This window comes from Malus sylvestris, chromosome 10 (genome assembly GCF_916048215.2).
Source record: "Malus sylvestris chromosome 10, drMalSylv7.2, whole genome shotgun sequence".
In the NCBI taxonomy this organism is placed as follows: domain Eukaryota; kingdom Viridiplantae; phylum Streptophyta; class Magnoliopsida; order Rosales; family Rosaceae; genus Malus; species Malus sylvestris.
Genome location: NC_062269.1, coordinates 31,056,205 through 31,077,958, shown reverse-complemented (window position 1 = coordinate 31,077,958; position 21,754 = coordinate 31,056,205). Strand labels below are relative to the sequence as shown.

General features: G+C 39.8%; 3 protein-coding genes and 1 long non-coding RNA gene across 5 annotated transcripts; 2 read left to right on the top strand and 2 right to left on the bottom strand.

Moving 5' to 3' along the window:
* Window positions 1–1,532: 1,532 nt before the first annotated feature.
* On the bottom strand, window positions 1,533–2,398 carry LOC126584879 (ethylene-responsive transcription factor 8-like). Its single transcript, XM_050249249.1, has one exon. The coding sequence runs from the start codon at window positions 2,325–2,327 to the stop codon at window positions 1,779–1,781; it is 549 nt and encodes a 182-aa protein (XP_050105206.1). The 5' UTR covers window positions 2,328–2,398; the 3' UTR covers window positions 1,533–1,778.
* Window positions 2,399–10,146: 7,748 nt separating this feature from the next.
* Window positions 10,147–11,412, top strand: LOC126586441 (histone H1-like). Its single transcript, XM_050251283.1, has 2 exons — window positions 10,147–10,484; window positions 10,604–11,412. The coding sequence occupies exons 1-2, from the start codon at window positions 10,293–10,295 to the stop codon at window positions 11,300–11,302; spliced, it is 891 nt and encodes a 296-aa protein (XP_050107240.1). The 5' UTR covers window positions 10,147–10,292; the 3' UTR covers window positions 11,303–11,412.
* A 1,790-nt stretch (window positions 11,413–13,202) lies between these two features.
* On the bottom strand, window positions 13,203–16,937 carry LOC126586440 (calmodulin calcium-dependent NAD kinase-like). 2 transcript variants are annotated; one of them, XM_050251282.1, is made up of 9 exons: window positions 16,809–16,928; window positions 16,512–16,679; window positions 16,189–16,412; window positions 15,980–16,041; window positions 15,635–15,856; window positions 15,256–15,385; window positions 14,454–14,776; window positions 14,194–14,338; window positions 13,203–13,866 (listed from the first exon to the last, which is right to left on the bottom strand). In XM_050251282.1, exons 1-9 carry the CDS (start codon window positions 16,816–16,818, stop codon window positions 13,627–13,629), a joined length of 1,524 nt encoding a protein of 507 aa, XP_050107239.1. In that variant the 5' UTR covers window positions 16,819–16,928; the 3' UTR covers window positions 13,203–13,626. The 2 variants fall into 2 exon arrangements, with proteins under 2 accessions (XP_050107239.1, XP_050107238.1); XM_050251281.1 differs by having other exon boundaries at window positions 16,512–16,937.
* LOC126586442 (uncharacterized) lies at window positions 13,873–14,452 on the top strand. The gene is made up of 2 exons (XR_007610804.1): window positions 13,873–14,057; window positions 14,143–14,452. It is a non-coding gene; the product is annotated as an uncharacterized LOC126586442 (long non-coding RNA).
* Window positions 16,938–21,754: the final 4,817 nt, after the last annotated feature.

Below are 21,754 nucleotides of genomic sequence, written 5' to 3'. Positions count from 1 at the left end.
TTATTCTACCATGACAGCTCTCACATGCAGTTGCGGTGAGAGACCAGACCAACGTGCAACTACATGAAGAAGATCAAAAATACAAACAAATTCTCATGCTTTTGTAAAAAGTATTGTGCGAAAAACGTGGTGGGTACGTGCTACCCAAGTTAATTTTTGTAGTAGTAAATATTCATTCTTTAGTTGGTGAATCCTTGGGACCTTTGCAGTAAAGAAGTGATATGGCTAAGTACGCCACCCAAAAGAAAAACAGAATAAAAAAGATGTAGCACAACTAACAGGCACAAATGAAATGATTGTTGCTGAAGCTAAAACCTGTTGTCTTCTACTATTTTGCTTGTGAGAGTTGGGTAATGCAATCTACAGAGAAAGTTAAATACAAGTGACCTCATTCTTTTGAGGTTTTTTTTACCATGCACTAGTGTATAAAGTATTTCTACATTTGTGATCGTTAGATTTTTGTTTGTTGGATTATTGGTTGTTGCACATTCAACACGTTATTGATCTAGTGTGTGTCATACATTGGAGCAATCAGCTTCTGCTTTTAATATATTCAAAATTGAGTATGTCAACCGTGTAGAGTAATCTTATTGCGCTTAAGTTTGAATTTATTTTCTTGTCAAAATCAAATAAGGGTATATTAGAAAATCGTTTTCTTGAAGGTCAATGGCGTGTTTTTATGTCAAGAAGAAGATTAAGAATGTTTAATTAGTGATTACGGTTGCTGCAACTTTTTCCAAATCTCTGATTAACTAGTCCCTAACCAACCAGAGAAAGGCAGTCAAGATACCATACGCAATCAATAATTAGTTAATTAAAAATTAATTTCTGGTATTAATATTCTTGATTCTTGACAATCAAGCAACCAGTGGGTGTAGGGTTTCTCAATCGTTTTAGTATAAGGGAGAAATGAGAAGAAAATGTTTGCATCCCCTTCAATCATAGATGGGCCTACAGCCTGGTCTTTGTTTTGTTTTGGGCTTTAGTTGTAAGCCCAACCCATAACTTTGTTTAGAAAGAGATTTTGCTGTCAAGGATGTTGAATGGACCAGCCCAATATCTATGGTGGGTTCACTTAGTTTAGGTGAACTCATGACCCATGACTCACATATTGGTGAGTTGATCACCAAACGAAAATAATCATTTTGCACTCATCCCAAATGAACACGAAAATAGTCATTTTGCGCTCGTCCCAAATAAACAGTGTTTTTCTTTTTTTTTTTTAAAGAAAAACCAACAGCTCAGATAGGCTAGCTATAATAACTAGGTCTCGAAGTGATTTTCAAACTCTTAATACAAAGAGAATAAAAAATAATAATTAGAGAATAAGTGTGCTAAAGAAAACGAAAGCGTGAAAATCACTGCCCAAACCAAAACATAATGGATTTACATCATAACTGCATACATATAAAAGGGAAAGAGATTTCATGTCCATATCATTAGAGAATCACCATTCATTTTAGAGAAAAGAAAAGATGAGATAAACACGATTATGGCATTGTTAATTTGTTAGTATTAGGCTAAGAAACGAATTAATGATAATTTGTTCATGCTAAAATAAATAAATAAAGGGCAACAAATTGCGACAAATATCTGACTCAGATAAAGCTGAGTGCAAACAGAATTAACAGTCGTCAATTAACCTTTAATCTCGCCCTTAACTTACTATTCCCGTTTTTACAATAACTGTACACATGTAAGGTAGAAATTAAGAGTAACCGCCAAGGGCAAAAATGGAATGGCACCCAAGTAAACGCTCAAACCACATCGGCGGCTGCTCAGAACAGCGGCGCCGGTAGATTCAGATCGAACAAGAACGGTTTCTTGTTCTTCCTCATCTTCTTCTCCTCCTGGCCCCGCACGGCGTCCACCTTCTCAAGCTTGTACCCTGTATACTCCGACCTAATCGGCGCCACCGCCGGAGCTCCAGACATAAAGTACATCGGCGGCGGAGGCCAGAACATCTCAGAGCCGCCGCCGAGGAGAAGCGAGTGAGGCGGAACAAGAGCGAGATTTCCGAAGTTGGTCTTGGCCTTGGGACCGCGGAGGCTAAGCGCGGCCTCGTCGTATGCACGCGCCGCCTCCTCGGCGGTGTCGAAGGTGCCGAGCCACTTCCGAGTCTTCTTCCAGGGATCGCGAATCTCAGCGGCGAACCGCCCCCACGGCCGCTTCCGCACGCCTCTAAAATGCGGATCCTTGCCTGCGCCGGCTTTGGCGGGCGCACCGTGCTTTGGCTGAGGTCGAGGTATACCGGGCGGAGGCGAAGGCGGCTCGACGGCTAGGGAGAGTGCGGTGTCGCGGAGGTGGAGCGCGTCTACAGTAGACATTGGGTGGACCGTACGGAGAGAGAAAAATGGAGGCGGAGTCCGAAGAGTGAGAGTTTAGGGTTGGAGATTTTGGAGGGTATTTATAAGCGAGGAGACAGTCTTCGTTTACGCCGACAGCTTTCGCCTTGGGTTGAATTTAAAATATTAAATGTTAAATGTTATTTTATAAATTAATAAAAAACTTTGGAAGGTATTATTTTTTTTATTTGTTATTTTAATAAGGAAACGAATTTAATTTAAATAGGTTTGACGCATTGAATGCATGCGTGTAAAGATGGTATTGGGTGGGGCGTATTTGACATTTATGCACCGATCCAAACTTTTTTGTTAATTCCTAATTGGGATTGTGGACCTACATTTATGATTGTCAGTTTCTATGTGACAGCTAAAACGCACGCCGTTTGGTTTTTTGCATTATCGTGGACTCTTTAAAGTTTTTTTTTTTTTTTTTGGCAAATGATAGAATATATTAAAGATGAATCATAAGGTTTACATCTTTAGCAAGAGCATTAAACAAAAAAGCTGGGCCAACACAATCATAAATAAAGTCTCGACCTTCCTTGAACACATACTTAGCCACCAAGTGAGCAGCATGATTGCTCTCCCTAGGCACAAACACGAACGTCACCGACGTCAACTTTCGCGCTAGAATCTCGATATCGCCAAGAACATAATCCAAGCTAAAGTCGGCAGACACTTCCTTCTTGATCATTTGAATAATCAGCTTAGCATTGGATTCAACAGAAACATGACTGAATCTGTGGTTAATACAAGCCGCCAAAGCAGTGCGGATCGCAATAGGTTCAGCCGCAGCTGCGCTGTGACAAAGCACAGTACCCGAGCCACCCGCAGCTTGGAGCACCCCGGCAAAATCACGCCCCACCCAACCCACACCAGCACAATGAGTTTTCTTGCACCAGGGCGCATCCGTGTTGATCTTGATGGTCCTGTACTTTGGTATTTACCAGTGAAGGACTAGAAGGGCAGCAACATTAGAGGAACCTGCTTCCTTGGCCCAATCATCAACTTCCACACTAGCAGAAGCAGCCCTAAATTCATTGATGTTCTTCCTCCATAAATCCACAACTTCTAAAGGCTGGCGATGCAGGCCATTAAAGACAACTTCGTTTATGTTTTTCCGAAGTCTCCATAAACCAAAAGCAAATTCTTTATATATCTCATCTGCGTTTTCCCTACCCTTGACACACTCATGGAACTTTCCCCAACTTTCAAGAAAATCAACTCCTTCCAATTCGTGGGAATTCAGGTGAAGAGGAGAGCAAAACCAGAATAGATGACTGAAATTACAACGGAAAAATAGGTGGTTCTCCATTTCGTCCAACGCATTGCACACACCACACACATTATCTACCCTCATGTGTCGTCTTTGTAGGTTGCGTTGTACAGCCAAGGCATTACTGCAACATCTCTAAATAAAGAGCTTGATTTTATTAGGGACCTGCAAGCGCCATATCCTGGACCAAACATGGTTTAGCTGCTGTTGTTCACTAGGGGCACCCCGGCCCTTCTTACCCAAAACACCATTTTCCATCAAGTCCATTGCCACCCCATAGCCGGATTTCACGGAATAATCCCTGTTCACAGAATGATGCCACACCAATCTGTCTTCACAGCCAAAATGACTTAATGGAATACTAAGGATAGTATCAGCATCCTTACGGTGAAACCCGGCATTAATGATGTTAGCCTTCCAAGAGTTTGAGCCCGGATCAATTAGATCACTAACCATGGTGGCATCAAGGTCCTCACTAGGACGAACTCAAAAGGTTGAGGGATTAGGGAACCACGGGTCTTCCCTGATATTGATGCATTCTCCATTTCCCACCTTCCATCTAATCCCATTCTGCAGAACCTTACATGCTTCAAAAATACCTTTCCATCCCCAGGAAGTATTCTTTCCTCTCCCTGCTTCTTTAAAGGATCTCCCAGGATGGTATTTGTCTCTCAGAATTGTAGCTAAAAGGGACAACGAATTGAGGGACAATCGCCATCCAATTTTAGCCATATGGCAAGAAATGGTACAAAGTTTATGATCTCAACACATGAAAAACTTTTGTCTCCTGTGATGTGCTTTTTCATGAAAATACATTCCTTTTACCTAACCTTCCACATCACACTCTGATACAAGTACACAACAACCATTCTCATACCTACCTACCCTGGTTGATCCTTCATTTGATCTGCCACTTGTTCCACTCACAACTACCACCATAGAAGACCATCCTACTCCCTCTCTAATTCTTGAACATACCGTCCATGAACTTGCTCCAATGCCTCCACCTACCTTGCCAAACATCGACCAATCTCTACAACCTCTTCGCACGCTTGACAACACACCACCCATGCATGCATAAACATCCAGTCGCTCTTCCACATTAGCCACTAGACCACCTCCATACCTATGACAATTTCATGTAGGTGTCAAGTTGCCTTCTCATCCTAACCAATCATCGGCTTCGAACGTTGGATCACATAAAGGTAGTACTTCTCACCCTCTCTCTCAATTCTTATCATATGATTGTTTGTCTCCCACTCACCATGTTTTTACCACCTCTCTTTCCATTGCCAAAGATCCCCAAAATTACTTGTAGGCTATTCAGGATCCTAAATGACGTCTAGCCATGAGAGATTAAGTTTCTGCCATTGAGGCCAACAACACCTGGATTCTACAACATCTCCCTCTCGGGAGGAAACCTATCAGATGCAAATGGGTCTATTAAATTAAACTTAATCCAGATGGTTCTGTGGAACGCTACAAGGCATGCTTGGTCGCCAAGGGGTATACACAAGTCGAATGTCTTGATTACAAAGAAACATTTGCTCCCGTTGCTAAGTTGGTCACGGTTCAGTTATTACTTGGAATTGTCGCTGCTCGGGGTTGGCATTTGTATCAACTCGATGTCAATAATGCCTTCCTCCATGACGACTTACTTGAAGATGTTTACATGCGACTCCCACCAGGATACAGATGAAAGGGGGAGACACAAGTATGCAAACTTCAGAAATCTCTTTATGGACTTAAACAGGCTTCGAGATAGTTGTTCCTTAAGCTTTCTTCTGTGCTCAAGGCCGTAGGTTATCAATAGTCCAAAGCGAACTATTCTTTGTTCGTTCGATCCAAAGGCTTAAGCCTTACTACTATCCTTGTGTATGTGGATAGTGTGATATTGGCAAGTAATGATTTGTCATTTATTGAGAAGACAAAAGAATTTTTGGCTAGCAAATTCAAACTCAAGGATCTAGGAAAGTTGAAATATTTAATAGGGCATTGAAGTTGCAAGATCATCTCAAGGCATATCATTGTCACAATGAAAGTATGCCTTAGAAATATTGGATGACACTGGTTTTCTTGGAGCAAAGCAACTCGATTTCCCATGGATAAAAAATTGGCATTCATGCAGACAAATGGTGAGTTGTTGGAAGCAAGGTCTTAAATACCGATAATATCGGCGAAATATCGCCGATATTATCGGTTTTTCGCGTTACCGATATTTTAATATGTATCCAATTAGTTTTCGTCAAAATATCGCGATATTATCGATAATATCGTGATATTATCAATATTATCGATAATATCGCTCTCACTCCATCGTCGGAACGGCAACCGAGCTCCGTCGTCTCAGCTGCCAAGATCTGCGCCTCTCACAGGTGGTGATGGTGCTCGCCGGAGTATAAGCCACTGTGGTGGAGGTCACGGTGGGGTGGGCGTGGTGTGTCTCCCCTCCGCTCGCTCGCTCCTTGTCTGTTCTTTCTGCGGTGGTGAACGAATGACTTCTGCTGCTGTGCAGTGCAGCAGATCGAACTAATTTGAGCTTCACACTAACACGGAGAGAGAGATCCGAGACTTACCTAACCGGAAAATCAAAGAAGACTCGCCGGAGAGTTTATGGGCTCCGCCATTCTCGCAGAGGCGGGAGAGAGAAGACTGATGATGTGTGATGATGGTGGTGTTCTCGATTTGCTCGAGTCGAGCAGATGGTGCTGCCGCGTGTGTGTGTGTGGTCAAGGTAAGAGAATGAGAGAGGTAAGAGGGTTTCGAGAGAGAGAGAGACAGTACAGAGAAGAGAGAGAGAGTCAAAGTGAGTGAGAGAATGAAATGGGGTCTCGGGGTAGGGGAGAGAGAGAGAGAAACGTGAGGAATGCTGGGGGCTGCCACGTGGCAGCCTGAGAGGGTTTCGAAATCCAGATATAGAGTTCATATTTAATTAGGATAAGGGTTGTGATTTTCACACACCCTTAATTACTTTTCCCACACCCCTCCCTATTTTTTAATAGTTAATTGGTATCCTACTATTTAATCTTCCATATATACCCTTCCTACTTTTTTATGGTAATTAATGAAAGATTAATTAGGGAGGGGTATATATGGAAGATTAAATAGTAGGATACCAATTAAGTACTAAAAAATAGGGAGGGGTGTGGGAAAAGTAGTTAAGGGTGTGTGAAAATCACAACCCTTAGGATAAAGGACTAATTTGATAGTTCCAAATACACTCATAATGTTTGCCAGCTTGTTATATAATCAACTTAAATCAGTTAAATCCATCATGCAATGCATTTCCTTCCAATTTTTTTGTGATAAACTAATAGATAATTGACTAAATAAACATCCTGCAAAGTTTCAATAAAAATTTCCAAGTTTTTCTTACAATTTCCGTGGTTTTCATATTATTTTTATCGATATCGATAATATCCTTATATTTCCATCGATATTTCCGTGTTTTTGGATCACCGATATTTCCGATATCATCGATATTTAATACCTTGGCTGGAAGATCCATCCACATATCGAAGACTCGTTGGTCGTCTAATTTATTTGACAATTACTCGGCCAGAACTTGTTTATTCTGTCCACGTTTTGAGTTAATTTATGGACAAGCCCAGGTTACCGCATTTAGATGCAGCACATCAAGTTTTGAGGTATATAAAGGGGACGCTAGGGCAAGGCATGATGCTTTACTCCACAAGCTCGCTTCAATTGAGAGCATATTGCGACGTTGATTGGGCAAAATGTAAAGATACAAGAAGGTCAGTCTAGGGCTATTGCATCATGCTTGGAGACTCACTTATATCTTGGAGAACAAAGAAGCAAACCATAGTAGCAAGATCAACAGCTGAGGCAGAATATAGAGCCATAGCATCTACATGTTGTGAGATAACTTGGTTGAGGTATGTGCTTAATGATCTACATGTTCATCATCCGAAACTTGTTACTTTGTTTTGTGATAATCAAGCTGCACTCCATATTGCATCCAACCCCATGTTCCATGAGTGGACGAAACATATTGAAATTGATTGCCATTTGGTTCGAGAAAAGATACAAGAAGGTGTTGTCAAAACTGCCCATGTACGAACTCTACAACAATTGGCATATTTATTCACCAAAGCACTGAGTACCTCCCAGTTTGAAAGTCTTCTTAGCAAGATGAGTGTAATCAACATACACTCCAACTTGAGGGGAGTGTTAAAGATTGCGAGAATCAGGGATGAAGATTTGGTCCTATAGGAAATATCTCTGTATTATTTAGTTTCTTGGTTTGTAAGTCAACGTGTAATTACCTAGTTTAGCATATACTTATGTATATAAGTTTGAGTTGTACACCTTATTGAATTAATCAATCAAATACAATTGGTTGAAACCAAATTGGTTTTCTACTTGAAATCAAGGGTTATTGTTGATGAACACAGTCACTTGCTAGGGCATAATCACATCACTTATCGCGTTCGTAATTTCTTGATCAAGCCATTGGCTTTAGGCTTCAAGCCCTCTTGAAATCTGACACAAAATGGACACAATAACAACCAAAAGCTGAGAGATTTTTTGGTGTCTCAAGTAGCACCATATAGATTGATGGTTAATCACCGTAAAAATAGGTAACTCCCAGTTGTGGGAGGTGAGTATTGACATGAATGAGGGATATTATCTTGTAGCACATCTTTAATTTGCAAGGATTGTTCATAATCTTTGAGATTATGGTAATATTTGAATGAGTCAACTTTAGTATCAAACTTAATGGACTCTAGGCGTATATGTTCCCACAAAGTTTTAATCCTCCACTTAACTTTTTGGTTTTGATATTGTGCTTCTGTCTCAAGCTACCTTGTTTCAGACTTTTATATACTTATCTTTCCGATATAAATCTTGAACATGAAAACCTTAATCCAAAATGCTTAACACCCGTAAACCCCGAAATGAAATTGTTTTGGACACAGTCACAAGAATAAAATGAAGAGTTGCAACTTCATGTGAAAGACTACAATGATACTCAAACTGCTTGTGCTTGTTTGTTAAGGAATAAAACTAACTAATTAAAGAATAACACAACGATAATGACAATTAAGAAAAACTATAATCAATTAAGAGAAAGAGATTAGGGGAGAAATTAGAGTGACGGAGAAAGAGGAATTTGGATGTACACACATATTATATGTGTGCGTATTTATGTAATTAGTTGTTTAAGAAAGAAGGGGTTAGAGAACTGTGTTAGAGGGGCTTAGGAGATTCTTACTATATGCAATGGGAGGACAAGATTGACTTGGATAGCATCACAATCTGTATGTGTATTAGTTAGCAAGAAACTGCAAAATTCGATCGAGCCACCAAATGATTTCGACCACTGCATGAAATAAGGGAACCAGCTAGTAACTTTCACAAATTTAAGTTGAAAGTTGGTGTTTTTTGTACATTTGTTTGTTATTTTACATGTGAATTCAATTGTGTTACATGTTTTGATGCAGCATATCTAAGAAGTTCTGGAAAATATATAAGATGTTGCAACAGCTGCAAGCAACTTCTGGGTATGTAAACCCTTTTGATAGGTGCAGTTAGCAAACCAATGAGTGAGTTAAGCAAAAACTTAAGAACTATTGTTAATCCACTGCATCTTTTACATGAAATTTTGCTTTCATATGGAGTAAAAATACAGTATTGTCCTTAATTTTGAAGGTATATAAAGGATGAGCAAGAAGTCTATCATGTCAAGTTACATAAGTTGCAAGTGGCATATGTGTCAATGTTCTACATGCTAAAGGAACATATATACTTAATTCTAAATCAACCCAATGACCATCGGATTTGGATTTCACTTGGATTTATGTTCCAAGATCACTTTTGATGTCATAGGATGTGAAGATTTAGTGCTAATTTGTTAGGTCATTTGATGTTTTACAGATAGGATACATACCACATGTAATATGTCACACCTTTGCACAATGAGCAAAAGTTTTGTGCAACTTCATTTGCGTTCCCATCCACATTTCTATACCCGAATCTAGTCGGATTTCTGTGATTCTTGAACTGACGCATTCCTTAACTACGTTTGTATCGGGTGAGGTAAAAAAATCCGGGTTAGGTTCCGAGCATTCTCTGAAAATCGCTCGAGACGACAATAACATCACTAAAAACCCTAATCTTGACCATTGTGGCTTCAAACTCCAATAAATCCCGAACCCGTACTCGGAAAAAAAGGAAAAAATACTCGTTGGAAAGCTTAGATAATTTCCTACAAGCTGAAAAAAAATTTCAATGAAATCCATCAAGTTAATATCAAGATATGATCAAATTAATCGAGCACAAAAGCACACCCAAACCAAGAATGAACACCTCATTTTCCAAACCCAGCCATCTACACCTCTCCCACCCAGAGCATCCACAACCGTCCACAACGGTTCATCCAAAGGCCCACATTCAAATTTCCGAAAGGCAGCGATCCGCGTGCTGGTCCTGACGACCAATCAGCGCCCAGCTTTCGGATATCGTCCCTCAGGCGCTTGACTATTTAAGGAGTCCAATTTCCGTCATCTTCCCACACAACGAAATTACCTGTGAATTCCACACACACGTACATTGCCGGTCGGTCCAGATCTCCCTCCCCTCTTTCAAATTCCAGTCCTCTTCCCTTTCCCCTTTATTTTCAAACCCTAACCCTAAAATTCGAATTGTTCATGGCGACCGAAGAAGCCACCGTGGTCGTCGTGACCGAGACGGTCGAGAATCCTCCTCCCGAGCCGGCCACCACCGAGACGGCGGCCGAAAAACCGCCGGCCAAGACCGGCAAGGCCAAGGAGCCCAAGGCGAAGAAGGCGCCTGCTCCGAGGAAGCCTAGAAGCGCTCCAGCTCACCCTCCGTACGAAGAGGTAAACGCATTTTCTCGGATTCGAAAATTTGAATTCTCAATTTCTCGATTCGTGTTCTGCATGTTTCGAGATTTAGGGTTTCCGATCTTATTTTTCCGGTTCGATTTTGTTGTCTGCAGATGGTTAAGGACGCGATTGTGACGTTGAAGGAGAGGACTGGTTCGAGCCAGTACGCGATCACTAAGTTCATCGAGGATAAGCAAAAGCAGCTGCCGCCCAACTTCAAGAAGCTTCTGCTCTTCCATTTGAAGAAGCTTGTGAGTTCTAATAAGATCGTCAAGGTCAAAAACTCCTTCAAGCTCCCGCCTGTGAGGTCCTCGGTGCCGAAGCCTGCATCTCCGGTGAAGAAGAAGAAGCCGGCGGCCGCCGCTAAGCCGAAGGCAAAAGCTGTTGCTGCCAAGCCTAAGGGAGGGAAAAAGCCAGCTGCCAAAGCTCCGGCAAAGCCAAAGGCTGCTGCCGCCAAGCCTAAGGCGAAACCGAAGGCAAAACCCGCAGCTAAGCCAAAAGCTGCTGCTCCGAAGCCCAAAGCGGCTGCTCCGGCAAAGCCTAAGCCTGCTGCCAAGCCTAAAGCCCCCGCCGCCAAGCCAAAAGCTGCCGCTGCCAAGCCCAAGGCGGCTGCTCCGAAGCCGAAGCCAAAGGAGAAGCCAGCGAAGGCGGCGAGGACACTGACGAGGTCATCTCCCGGAAGGAAGGCTCCGACCGCCCGGCCCGCCCCGAAGAAAGCGGCGACGCCAAAGAAAGCTCCGGCTCGGAGCGTTAAGCCACGAAGCGTGAAGTCGCCGGCGAAGAAAGCTCCAGCTCGCAAGGGAAGAAAGTGAGAGAGTTTTAGAGAGGAAGAGAGTCTAGTGGGTCCGTAGGGGTAGTCTTGTAAATCTCTTCGTCGTTGCAGTTTAAAAAGGAAGAATATATAATCCGGATTTTATTTTAATTTTCCTTTTTCGAGTAATTTTCTGCCTGAAAATGGATCTGTTATTTTATTTGTGTTTGTCTAGGGTTTTGTGGGGGACACGGTTTGGGAATGGATTGTAACAAATTTGAGTACATTTGAGTTGAAATAGAGAAGATGATGAGTTATCGTGTTCCAGCCTGCGCATTTTAGCATTGTTGTGTGTATACTCCAATGGCGTGAGTGATCCGAAAAGGAAGCGACGGCGTTTCATTGACCGCTAGCCTGCTCGGTAAACGCCTAAACATCTGTTTGCGTAGACTTGAATCTCAACTTGTCGAATATTGCTTGTGTAGAAAAAAATTGTTTGGTTTTGGATTGGATGTTGAATGCATAGCTTATGTTTGGCGTGTTTTTAAGAGTGGGATTACATTGCTTTAATGGAGTTGGGTGGGATACTGAATAATTGAAGTGCCCGGTTAAGGAGGCTATAATACTCATCCTATGAAATCTTGTTTCTTAGTTTTACATGGAAGCAAATAGCGCGAGTGTAGACATGTGAAGTGCTTGATAAGATCGTAGAAACGAATTTGGGCAAGAGAAATCTTTTGATATATGTCCGAGATTTGGAGATGAATGACGCCAATAAGTAGGGTTCGGAGTCAGTGCTATGTCATAGTCATAGTCATAGACACACAAGATGTTTATCATAACATGAGATGGTTGTTGGGATACCAACATTGAATGATCTGTTGAGTAAGATCATACTGTACAATGGAACAACTGAGTTACAGAAAACATGGCCTCCTTATCCATGATGATTCTTCATGCAAGAAGAAGTTGAGATGCGCGAAACATGAAATGTGTTTACTTTGAGCTAAAGCATTACCTTGCTTTCTAGACCATGGAGGTGATAAATTAAAGAGATTGAGATCTAGACATGAATCTCCCAGGCAGTTTCCATTTCAGTTATGCGTTCGGTTGCTGGTAATTTGTTTCTCTAAACTCTGTTCCAATCTCCATGGTAATTTGTTCACAAGCTACCCAAGAGATGTGCGAAACAATTCATTGGACTTGTGAAACAACAATGCCAACCAAAATAAAGGAGTTATTGCTGATGAGTCGACGACCAGGGAGTAGAGACACATGCAGGCATGTCTTTTACCATTGTTTCCATTCAGGTTTAACCATGTTTACTGTTGAACTTGGCTTGAGAGCGCTCTCTCTTTATTTTTATTTTTTCTACCTAATGGAGTGCAGGTTTTCAGTCTCAAATGCAGGTTAAACATTGAATGTAGCTGGCTGATATCAGGCAGGTACTCGTTTTTGTCATCTGTACGTTGAATTTTCAATTGATGCATCAGATGCATTGTTTTAGCTTCGAAAATCATTGTTCCTATGACTTCTGATAGTAGAAAGAATCACAAAAAGTAGCATTAAATACTGCTTTAGAAGATACGAATGTTTTTGGTCGGATTATTTCTTTCTCCGATCCTTACGCTATGGCTATGTAGTTTTGGTTATATTCTAATGCCCTCCTCAATGCATCTGCCATTTAGGGTCGAACAGTGTCTTTTAAGAAACTCTAGGTTACCATCTGGAGTGGAATTTATTTTCCAATTAGCTGTGGATCTATAGATTTATTTAAGGCAGGTGTTGATTTCACAGTTGCGTTGTTATAGATTATATTGGATATAACTGTATGAATGCTCATTTCTTAACTCGTTCTTACCGAAAAAATACACAACTCATTTAATTCTTATAGTTTCTTCGCTACCACTCTTCTCTGTTGAATGGCAAAAAAATTTCACTACTCAGTACGTCCTGGGACATCTGAATTCAAAGTCATTAATTCATTTCGATTACACCGTATGTTTATGTTATGGGTAAGTTTAGGTTTATCAGAACAGAAAACTTAAGGAAAAAGGAAACGTCTTTTCTAAACTGGCCTACTGAAGTTCATACAATAAGGAAATCAGACATTGTCAATCTCATATATATATGCCTATGATCATCCATGAAGATAAATCCGAATTTTGACCTTCAAATCTTCACCTTCTATATATATAAACGTTAGGAGTAAGCTCCTCATTTTTGATACAACACAGACAAGAAAGCTCCTCGTCTTCGCTACAACACTGACAAATACTTGCTGGTTGCAAATATGGAAAACTCCGATCCTTTGCTATGTCTCCTCCCGTCTTGTGAGCTGTGAAGATAAGAAGTTTGAAATGCTACCTGGCTGGGACCGTTGGCTTATTGTTTCAATCTTTCGACTTTCTGAATGGAGTACTTCAGCTCCTTTTGAATGTTTAATCTTGAAGGTGATAAGACAATGTCCTTCCAGACTGACCCGGTTTCATAAGCTGGGTTAGGGCGCTTGTAAAGTTCGTATATGGAGTTCGCTGTGTCATTTAGCCTGCCTACCCTTTTTAAGCAATCGATTTCATCTGGATCCACGAGCAATGTTTTGTCTTTGTCTTTCCATCCTATCAACTTCACAAAAATCATTATCTTAGATTGCTATAAGCGTGCTTTATATCCATCATTGACTAGTATATTCATTCTATACATCTTGAATTCAGATGGACGCCCGGACTTCATCAGACATGTTTCGGGGTTCAGGGTGCAACGGCTATGATTTCCGAGGCTAGGAGATGTAGAAATCAAAGCCATCAAAGGAAACTGTAAGTTTGTACTATTATGTTACGTATCCGAGCTTTGACCAAGAAAGTCCGTCCTTATTGAGCTTGCTTATGTGAAAGTCTGCAGGTTTTTCTTATTGGAAAGGAAGATAAACGAAAAGAAGGGTAGCAGGCGTACCTTAGGCGGGCCTTCCAGTACATTCGTGCAATATAGTCTCGCGTTGTCAACCAGTTGGCAATATGTTAGAAATGCATTAGCAAATCTCTTGTGGGATTTCAATTGTGAGTTTACTCGCACCGCTCTTCTAACCATGATAGCTCTCCTGTTGTCATTGAGAATGCCCAATTTCATGCATCAATGTTTTTTCTTGCCACAAATTTGAGAGCGGAAAGAACAAGAATTAAGAAAAATAGGATATCTTTGACATGTAATGTTACCTGATGCCTCTTATAACAGCTAGATAAGCATCACACATGACTCCAACGAGCTCTATCCTGTACGGTTTTCTCTTTCTGCCTCCTACTTGTTCTGGTTCTTCATCGTCAAGTCGTTCCCAATAGTTTTCAGTGACAGTTCCATCCTCATTCACCCTGTAACCAGGCCCCATGCGGTAACGACGGCGATGAACATTTCTGGCCATTGTTACCGTCTGCACAACAAATGGTACCCAAGAGAGTGTGCCATCCATGATGACATCCCGCCCTTCATTAAGCGCTGTGACGAGGAGGGATGATGCTGCGTCCGTAGATGATTGGTGTACCTGTTTAACGTTATTTTATCAGTTTTTGAGTAAATTCTGTGCATCTAAAGTTCCACTGCAGCATTGTAATAGAGACAGGAAACAGACGCTGAAAGTAGAGAAGATAGGTGGGTAGCGTTCTGAGTTTTGAAGGTAGCTTCGTATCGAAAGTTTTAAGGCCTCATATAATCATCTGTCCTAAGGATTCTGGCAATGGCTGGAGATCCTCCTACGTCAGTGTGGTTAAGAGAAGTACTACCTGTTTAGATTCGTGTCGTGAAGGATCAACTTCTTCATCCAGATCAAGGATAGAGATGCACTGTAATCAGATGCACCTTCAGGTAATATAACTCGGGCTATAAAAAAGCTATGTGCAGCGAATACTTCTATACGTCAATTTTACGGGTCAAGTCTACGCTATTTGCAGGGAACTTCCGGGAAAAGTGTGATGATGCTGCTCTTGAAGTTAGAGAGAAAGAGAAGAAAGAGTTGATATATACCAGTTCAGCGGTTTGAAGCATGTCGTCATGATGGCCTCTGGAGCTGAGAGCTCTGTATATGACATCTGATTCTTTGAAGGCGTCTGCCTCAATCACTACAGCATTCCCCGCTGCTCCGTGCCAGAATGGTCTGTAACGCATTTCATCCAAAAATACCATGTTAGCTTCTCTCCACTTTATTTTTCGTGTTCATTAATTTGGAAATTACTCCTCAGCCGGTAAGAAAATAAAGTTTCGCTTCTGATTTCCCGATTCATAATATGGTTGGTAAACCAAAATTTTAGAAATGAAGATGATCCGCATGTGGAATAAGGTTAGAAACCCAACAGTTTTCCAAAAGAAGTTGGTTTATATAGATTTTGCATTCAAATATACTTACTCTTTGAGAATGTCCTTTAACACAGTGCTCTTTCCTGCTCCCATTCCACCTCCCATGAGCAGGAGGACCGGACTTCTGTCAGCATGAGCCACCGGAGCCATCACCTCTGTGCACGTTGAGTCATCCGGCTGTGCGAGTCCCATCGCCTTCATCTCCTCCACTAAGTTAGTGAAAACTCTAGCCACCTTCAAATTTTTCGTCACTCTCTCGAATCTCTGTTCTCTGTATCACAAATTGCAGGTAATTAGTATTCCTATAAACTTCAATATTTGCATATCAATTTCCATGTCTTACTAACACACGCACGCACGCGCATACCCTACCAAAAAGAATTAAATTTCCCACCTGGTTGCCGCCATGACAATGTTTTTGAGCTTCTTTTTGGGCTCAGCATCACAACTCAAGATCTGAAATTTTATAAATTGTTGTTACTTTCAGTTCCACGGAGAAATAAATCACCGGAATTCAACATTGTATGGTTAAATTATGGAAAAAAATGCATCATGAACACTATCACATTATCATCCATATATTTTGTTTTTTATCTTAATCACCTGAGTAATCATCATATCAGCTTGGCTCCAGTGAAATGCAAAATAACTGAGGATGCATCTCTCAAACTCCTCGACGAGCTTCACAAACAGAGAATCCGCATCCGGTTCACTGGAAAAGAAGTTGTAGATATCTTCCTCAAACCCCTCAAACTTTCTAATGTATTCAGTGGCTAGCTTGCAGAGCTGTGGACATTCTCTTCTGTCTTTGAATCCCAGCTGCCTAGCTGCATCCACAACAACACAAAACCAAAAATATTCAATCACAAACACCTTGCAGATCACAAAGGCCACAGAAAATAAGCGGATGATCATGTTATCATTACCTACATAGTGGGGGAACCTCTCGAGCTTGTGATGAACGCGGTTCGAGTCCGAAACCTTGAGGCGGGGGATGACCTTCTGATCCTTGTGCTTTCGGAGGCGGTAATGCAGCGCGGCGGCAATGATGATGCCGATTGAGGAGGCTACAAGGATCTGAGTGAAGGTGTGATCTGAAGAAAATGGAGAGGTGATGAGGAACGAAAAATGAGATAGGTTTTTGCATGAAGGATGGAAGCAAAGAGCGACGGAAAAGGCCAATATCAAGAGGCTGACTAGCTTTGTTGCATGATAATTCTTACCTTTCTGCATGTCTTACAAATTCCAAGAAAATTGCTCAGATTTGAAGAATGAATGAATATTTTTATTTATTTTTGCTTATATATTTTTGTTTTTGTTCATTTGATTGTTAAAAAGATGAAGGAAAATTTGGGATTTGGTTATGCTTTTTGTCGTTGCATGTTAATCGTGATAGTTTGTTGCTATTGAGTGGTTACACACGTCGATATTATCTTTGAGAGAACGTTGTTAGTCAATTAATAATAATATTATTAATGGAACTAACCAAATATATAACATGGCAAAGGCCAACTAATCTAATTATTTCATTAAACACTTTTATAAACTAAAGTATTTTTTAGCAATTATACATTCCCCACTTTTAAGAATTTCCAACATTCACTTTCTTTATTAGCAAAAAAAAAAAAAAAAAAAAAAAAATTCACTTTCTTTGCCTAGGTGAATTACATCAGTTCAGTTCAAAATTTATTGCATTTGAGTTCAAATTTTCTGTCATAAGTTAGAAATGATATAGAGTATTAGGCTTGTCAAAAGCCAAAAAAAAAAAAAAAAAAAAGAAAAAAAAAAGCGTACACTTTTTTTTTCTATAACGCTTGTGATCCATTATGTATATTAATGCTTTTCACACAAAAGGCAGGCATGTTAATCTATTTATGCATTTTATGTTAAATTTAACGAATTTTTGTTGACAAATAATATCATAATGCATGTCTTAAGAATGCCGATTAAATTTATTTCTTATTTTAAAGTAGCGAAGCATTTATTTCTCACACAATTTGCAAGTACGAAATTTTTCAGTGAGATCATGACATTATTACAATTCTTATTGATTCAGCTCGTATCAAGAACGGAGGGAGTCAGCTTTGGGCTATGGTGGGCACCAACCCCGCTTCAATAGTATGGTAAAGGTCTTGTATGTGTTCCTAAGAAAAGGAAGTTGTTCATTTTTCGGGGTCTCGAAGGGGCATGGAAACACATAAGGACTCTTAATTCAAGAGAATGATTTGGAGTTCTTGCAGAGTGAAACCATACAATATCAGACATGAGATAGATCTTCCAAAGAACAAGGGTTTTCGAATTTTTTGATGCTATCTTCTAAGATACAAAATGTGAAGGTGCATTGCTATGGTCTTAAATGGCTGATCTGTACTGTATTCAAAACAAAATCTTCAGTGGTGGGGTGACGGGGCTCTGTACAAGAGGAGATCACATCGATGGAGTAAAGGATTGAAGATGCATTCAACTGCAGTGCGCGTGTGACTCACCTGAATCAAGGTTGCAAAGAAACAAGACCTAGTGCAGCGTGCTTGTGCATGCATGTCAAAGTTGCATTTTTCTCCTGGTCTCGCAGATTATGACATGGTGTCAAAGAAGAAGAGAAGTTTACCTCTGAAAGGTACTATTCTATGAACGTCGCTTCAGCGTTAATCTTTCGTCAAAGTATGAGAGAACATGATCAAAGAGTGTGTTGTAATCAGTCCGCCTCCCGTTCTCCTCCATAGTTTTGTAATACAGACATTAAACTTGTTTGTACTTCATGAAAACCTTAAATTCTGTCAAATGTTCATGTTGAGAATTCAATAAAAGAACTGCAAATTATTCACTAAAATTTTCTGCTGCGATACTTTACGAGCCTTTTGTTCTCTTTCTTTTTTATGACCTCAAAATATTTTCCATTTATTTATAGAACGAAAAAACATCTACCCCCATGTCAAAAAGCCGAACGAAATGGTTTGAGAGTCTGGCCTTACTAGTTGTGCTATGAGGGTCATATTGTGAAGGGTATGTCTATGAATGTTTCTGTATATATTTTTACTTGTTGAATACTTTTTCTTTATTTGAACCATATTCTAACGTATTAGCGAAGAAGGAGATTCGAGCTTGGGTGCTCTAGCCTCTAGCCAACTTGGCTACGCCCAAGTCTGCATACTTATACAATACTTCAACTTTTGCAGTTGTCACATTCATCAGCTTTCCACATGCTTTACTTACAAAACTAAAGAAATTTGTAGAATATGGTTTTATTTTTAGTTGTACCATCAGCTGTTCATTCTTGAGGAGAATTGGATACCCACCATGAAGGTTGAAAACATGCACAAACATACAATTAGTTTCTGTTTCTGAAGGAAACCACATTGCCAAATGAATTTAGATTGATGGATGTCAACTAAAAGAGACCAGACACTCTCTTCCCTCCCCTCTCTCCCTCTCTCTCTCTCTCTCTCTCTCTCTCTCTCTCTCTCTCTCTCTCTCTAAAAAACTTTGTAACAGTTAGCAAACAATTTTACCGTATTTTGAAGGTACCAGTTCTCCAAAAACAAGAAATCCCACCATCCAAATCGTGCCATAATTTGTTGAAAATTAGACAATACCCTACAATGTTGCATGAAAAAAGAGTCAGGATAGCATATGCATGAGAATATAATACACATAAGCAGACAAAGATCGCACTGGTAGGCAGCTGGCACCCCCTCTCCATTTCTCTCCCTGCAATCTTTCATTTCAACCCCCCAAATAGGTTCTTTTATCCCTCTGAAGTCCAATCAAAAGCCCCACAAAACAAATAAGTACTTTGATTCCTATTTTACAACCTAGCTTTTACTTTCAACATGAAAATTAGAACCCACACTTATAACTCTTGATATTGTATTCTTCTCATATCAGCATACTTCATGCTCCACATTCAATTGCATTATTTTTCTTTTGGACATGATTTATTTTTAATTTTTTCATCTCACAAAGTAAAATAATATCAAGCAGCCAATTGAGAAGCTATATAGTTATCTATATCTAGCAGATCTGAAATTATGAACTTCACACGTAAATCTGAGCATATACTTATATGAAATGAGGCCACCAAAGTGTCAATATATCAAGTTTATCAGCGTCATTATACGTTTTAACTTTCTCACATAACGTCTCAGTTTCATACAAGTCTTTCTTCCAATTTAGGGTTCACTTATCTTGTAAGGTATAGTTTGGCATGGAAGAGAGAGATCTTTATATCCTTTATCAGAACATCAAAGAAATAAACAAACGAAAAGGACAGAAGGAAAGCTTTAATTTGCAGTTCGCATCGGCACTAAACATCTTTGTCAACATTTAAGCATGAAAAAGAAAGAATTAAACTATATATCATTACCGACCTGATGCTGGGTTGCTCCCGTTGCCGATTCCGGCCACGATTGAAAATCTGCAGCCAGCTTCTCTGCACATAACAGGAATCATTAGGCAGTAGTGTACTAAAACAACAAATTGATGTACCTGTATAATTCTTCGTTGCATTTTAATGCATGATATGTTTCTAGACTCTGTATATTCCTCCAAGTTGAGGGGAATGAAGCCTGGTCCGAGATCATTCAGATGATAACGATCTTCAAGTTTTATCGAAAGATCTCGAACCAGACAACATTCCCCACAACTGTTCTTAAGAGAGAGAGAGAGAGGAGAGGAGAGGAGAGGAGAGAGAGATGGCATACAGAGAGAGAGAGAGATTTTATTTGGCCATGCATTATATTTTCATGGGGTCCTTATATACGTAAGGATGAAAACAAGATTCTTTCCCCATGTCACATGACACATGGAGTCCACCTTCTACACTAATACTGCTAAACTTGCTTTCAATTGCACACATAGCTGGCCAAAGGTTCTTCGTGGATATCAAATTGTAATAATAAACATCCAAAGTAAAAGGAAATTGTCAAGATTTTATTTTTCTCTCCTCAAGAAAATATATTAGTTAGTAGTTTTAAAGTCAACTTAAATAGCTTCTTTAGGTACTTAAAAATAGATTAAGGAACAAGCTACCCTCTACTTTCAAAAGCTTTCTGCCCTAAACCTTTGCAAAGGCCAATGTATAATTGTTTATGGTCCAGACTTTGTAGTTGCTTTTTAACAATCAACTTATGTAAAACCTGCACCAATACCTAAAATAGCGGAAATATGCACAAATAAAACAAATACAAACACCACGATTTAGTACTCTTATTGTCTGTTAAATTGATGTCCCTCCAATTCTATATATTGTGATTAAAAGTTTGTAACCGGGTCTATTGAGACTGATTAATAATTGATGAAGTGATGAATAGTTTGAGGAGGGTGTGTTGCTTTCATGCAAGGATCTTGACCTTGGTGTTGATTGCAGCTCACAAGCAAAGGATATGCCTTTTGCTTGCCACTTGGGTAAAGGGACGGTGACGGAAGGTGGAGAACCTTCAGTTATCAATGATGGCATGCATATGTGATTTATGCCAAGCTTAAATCCCAAGCTTAACACAGATTGGTATGTTAAAGCTATTTACAGACAACCAACCAACAAATTTTAAAGCAGAAAGGAAAAAGGGCCAAAAGAAAAGTGGAATATAAAGTGCATTATGCATAATGCACTCCCCAATTTTATTTTATTTTTGTCTTGACTTGATGATAATAAGTTTAAGATCTCCTATCCATGTTTCAATTTCATATATTTTTTGGTCTATTTTGTCACAAGTTAGAGATATTCAAAAGTTCTTTTGTCAATCAGTTGCATATATAATATCAAGAAGGAAATTTTGTGGCAGCCTTTTTAACCAATTTAGAATATAATTATTCTTAACTCGGAGTCTAGTTTTAAAATTTTCCTAATTTTGAATCTTTGAAAAATAATTTTCAATGTATGAAATCTTGATATCCCTCAAAGAGTTTTATTTGGAATCGATTCGTTCATAAAAAAGCAGTTTTAATTTCATATTTGAGTCAAACTTAGCCCACACATCTATGTGCTATGGAAAAGAGAAGAATGTGTATACAAATTATTAAGATAGTTTTTGATTGACTACAAATTAATAAAGTCCTTAGTAGATATTTTGGAATCAAAATCAACTTTCCAATTAGGCCCTACATGATTTTTTAAATACTCTATGATTGATCAGGGCGAGCACTCTAGTCCCTAGACCTAGACGACTCTCTT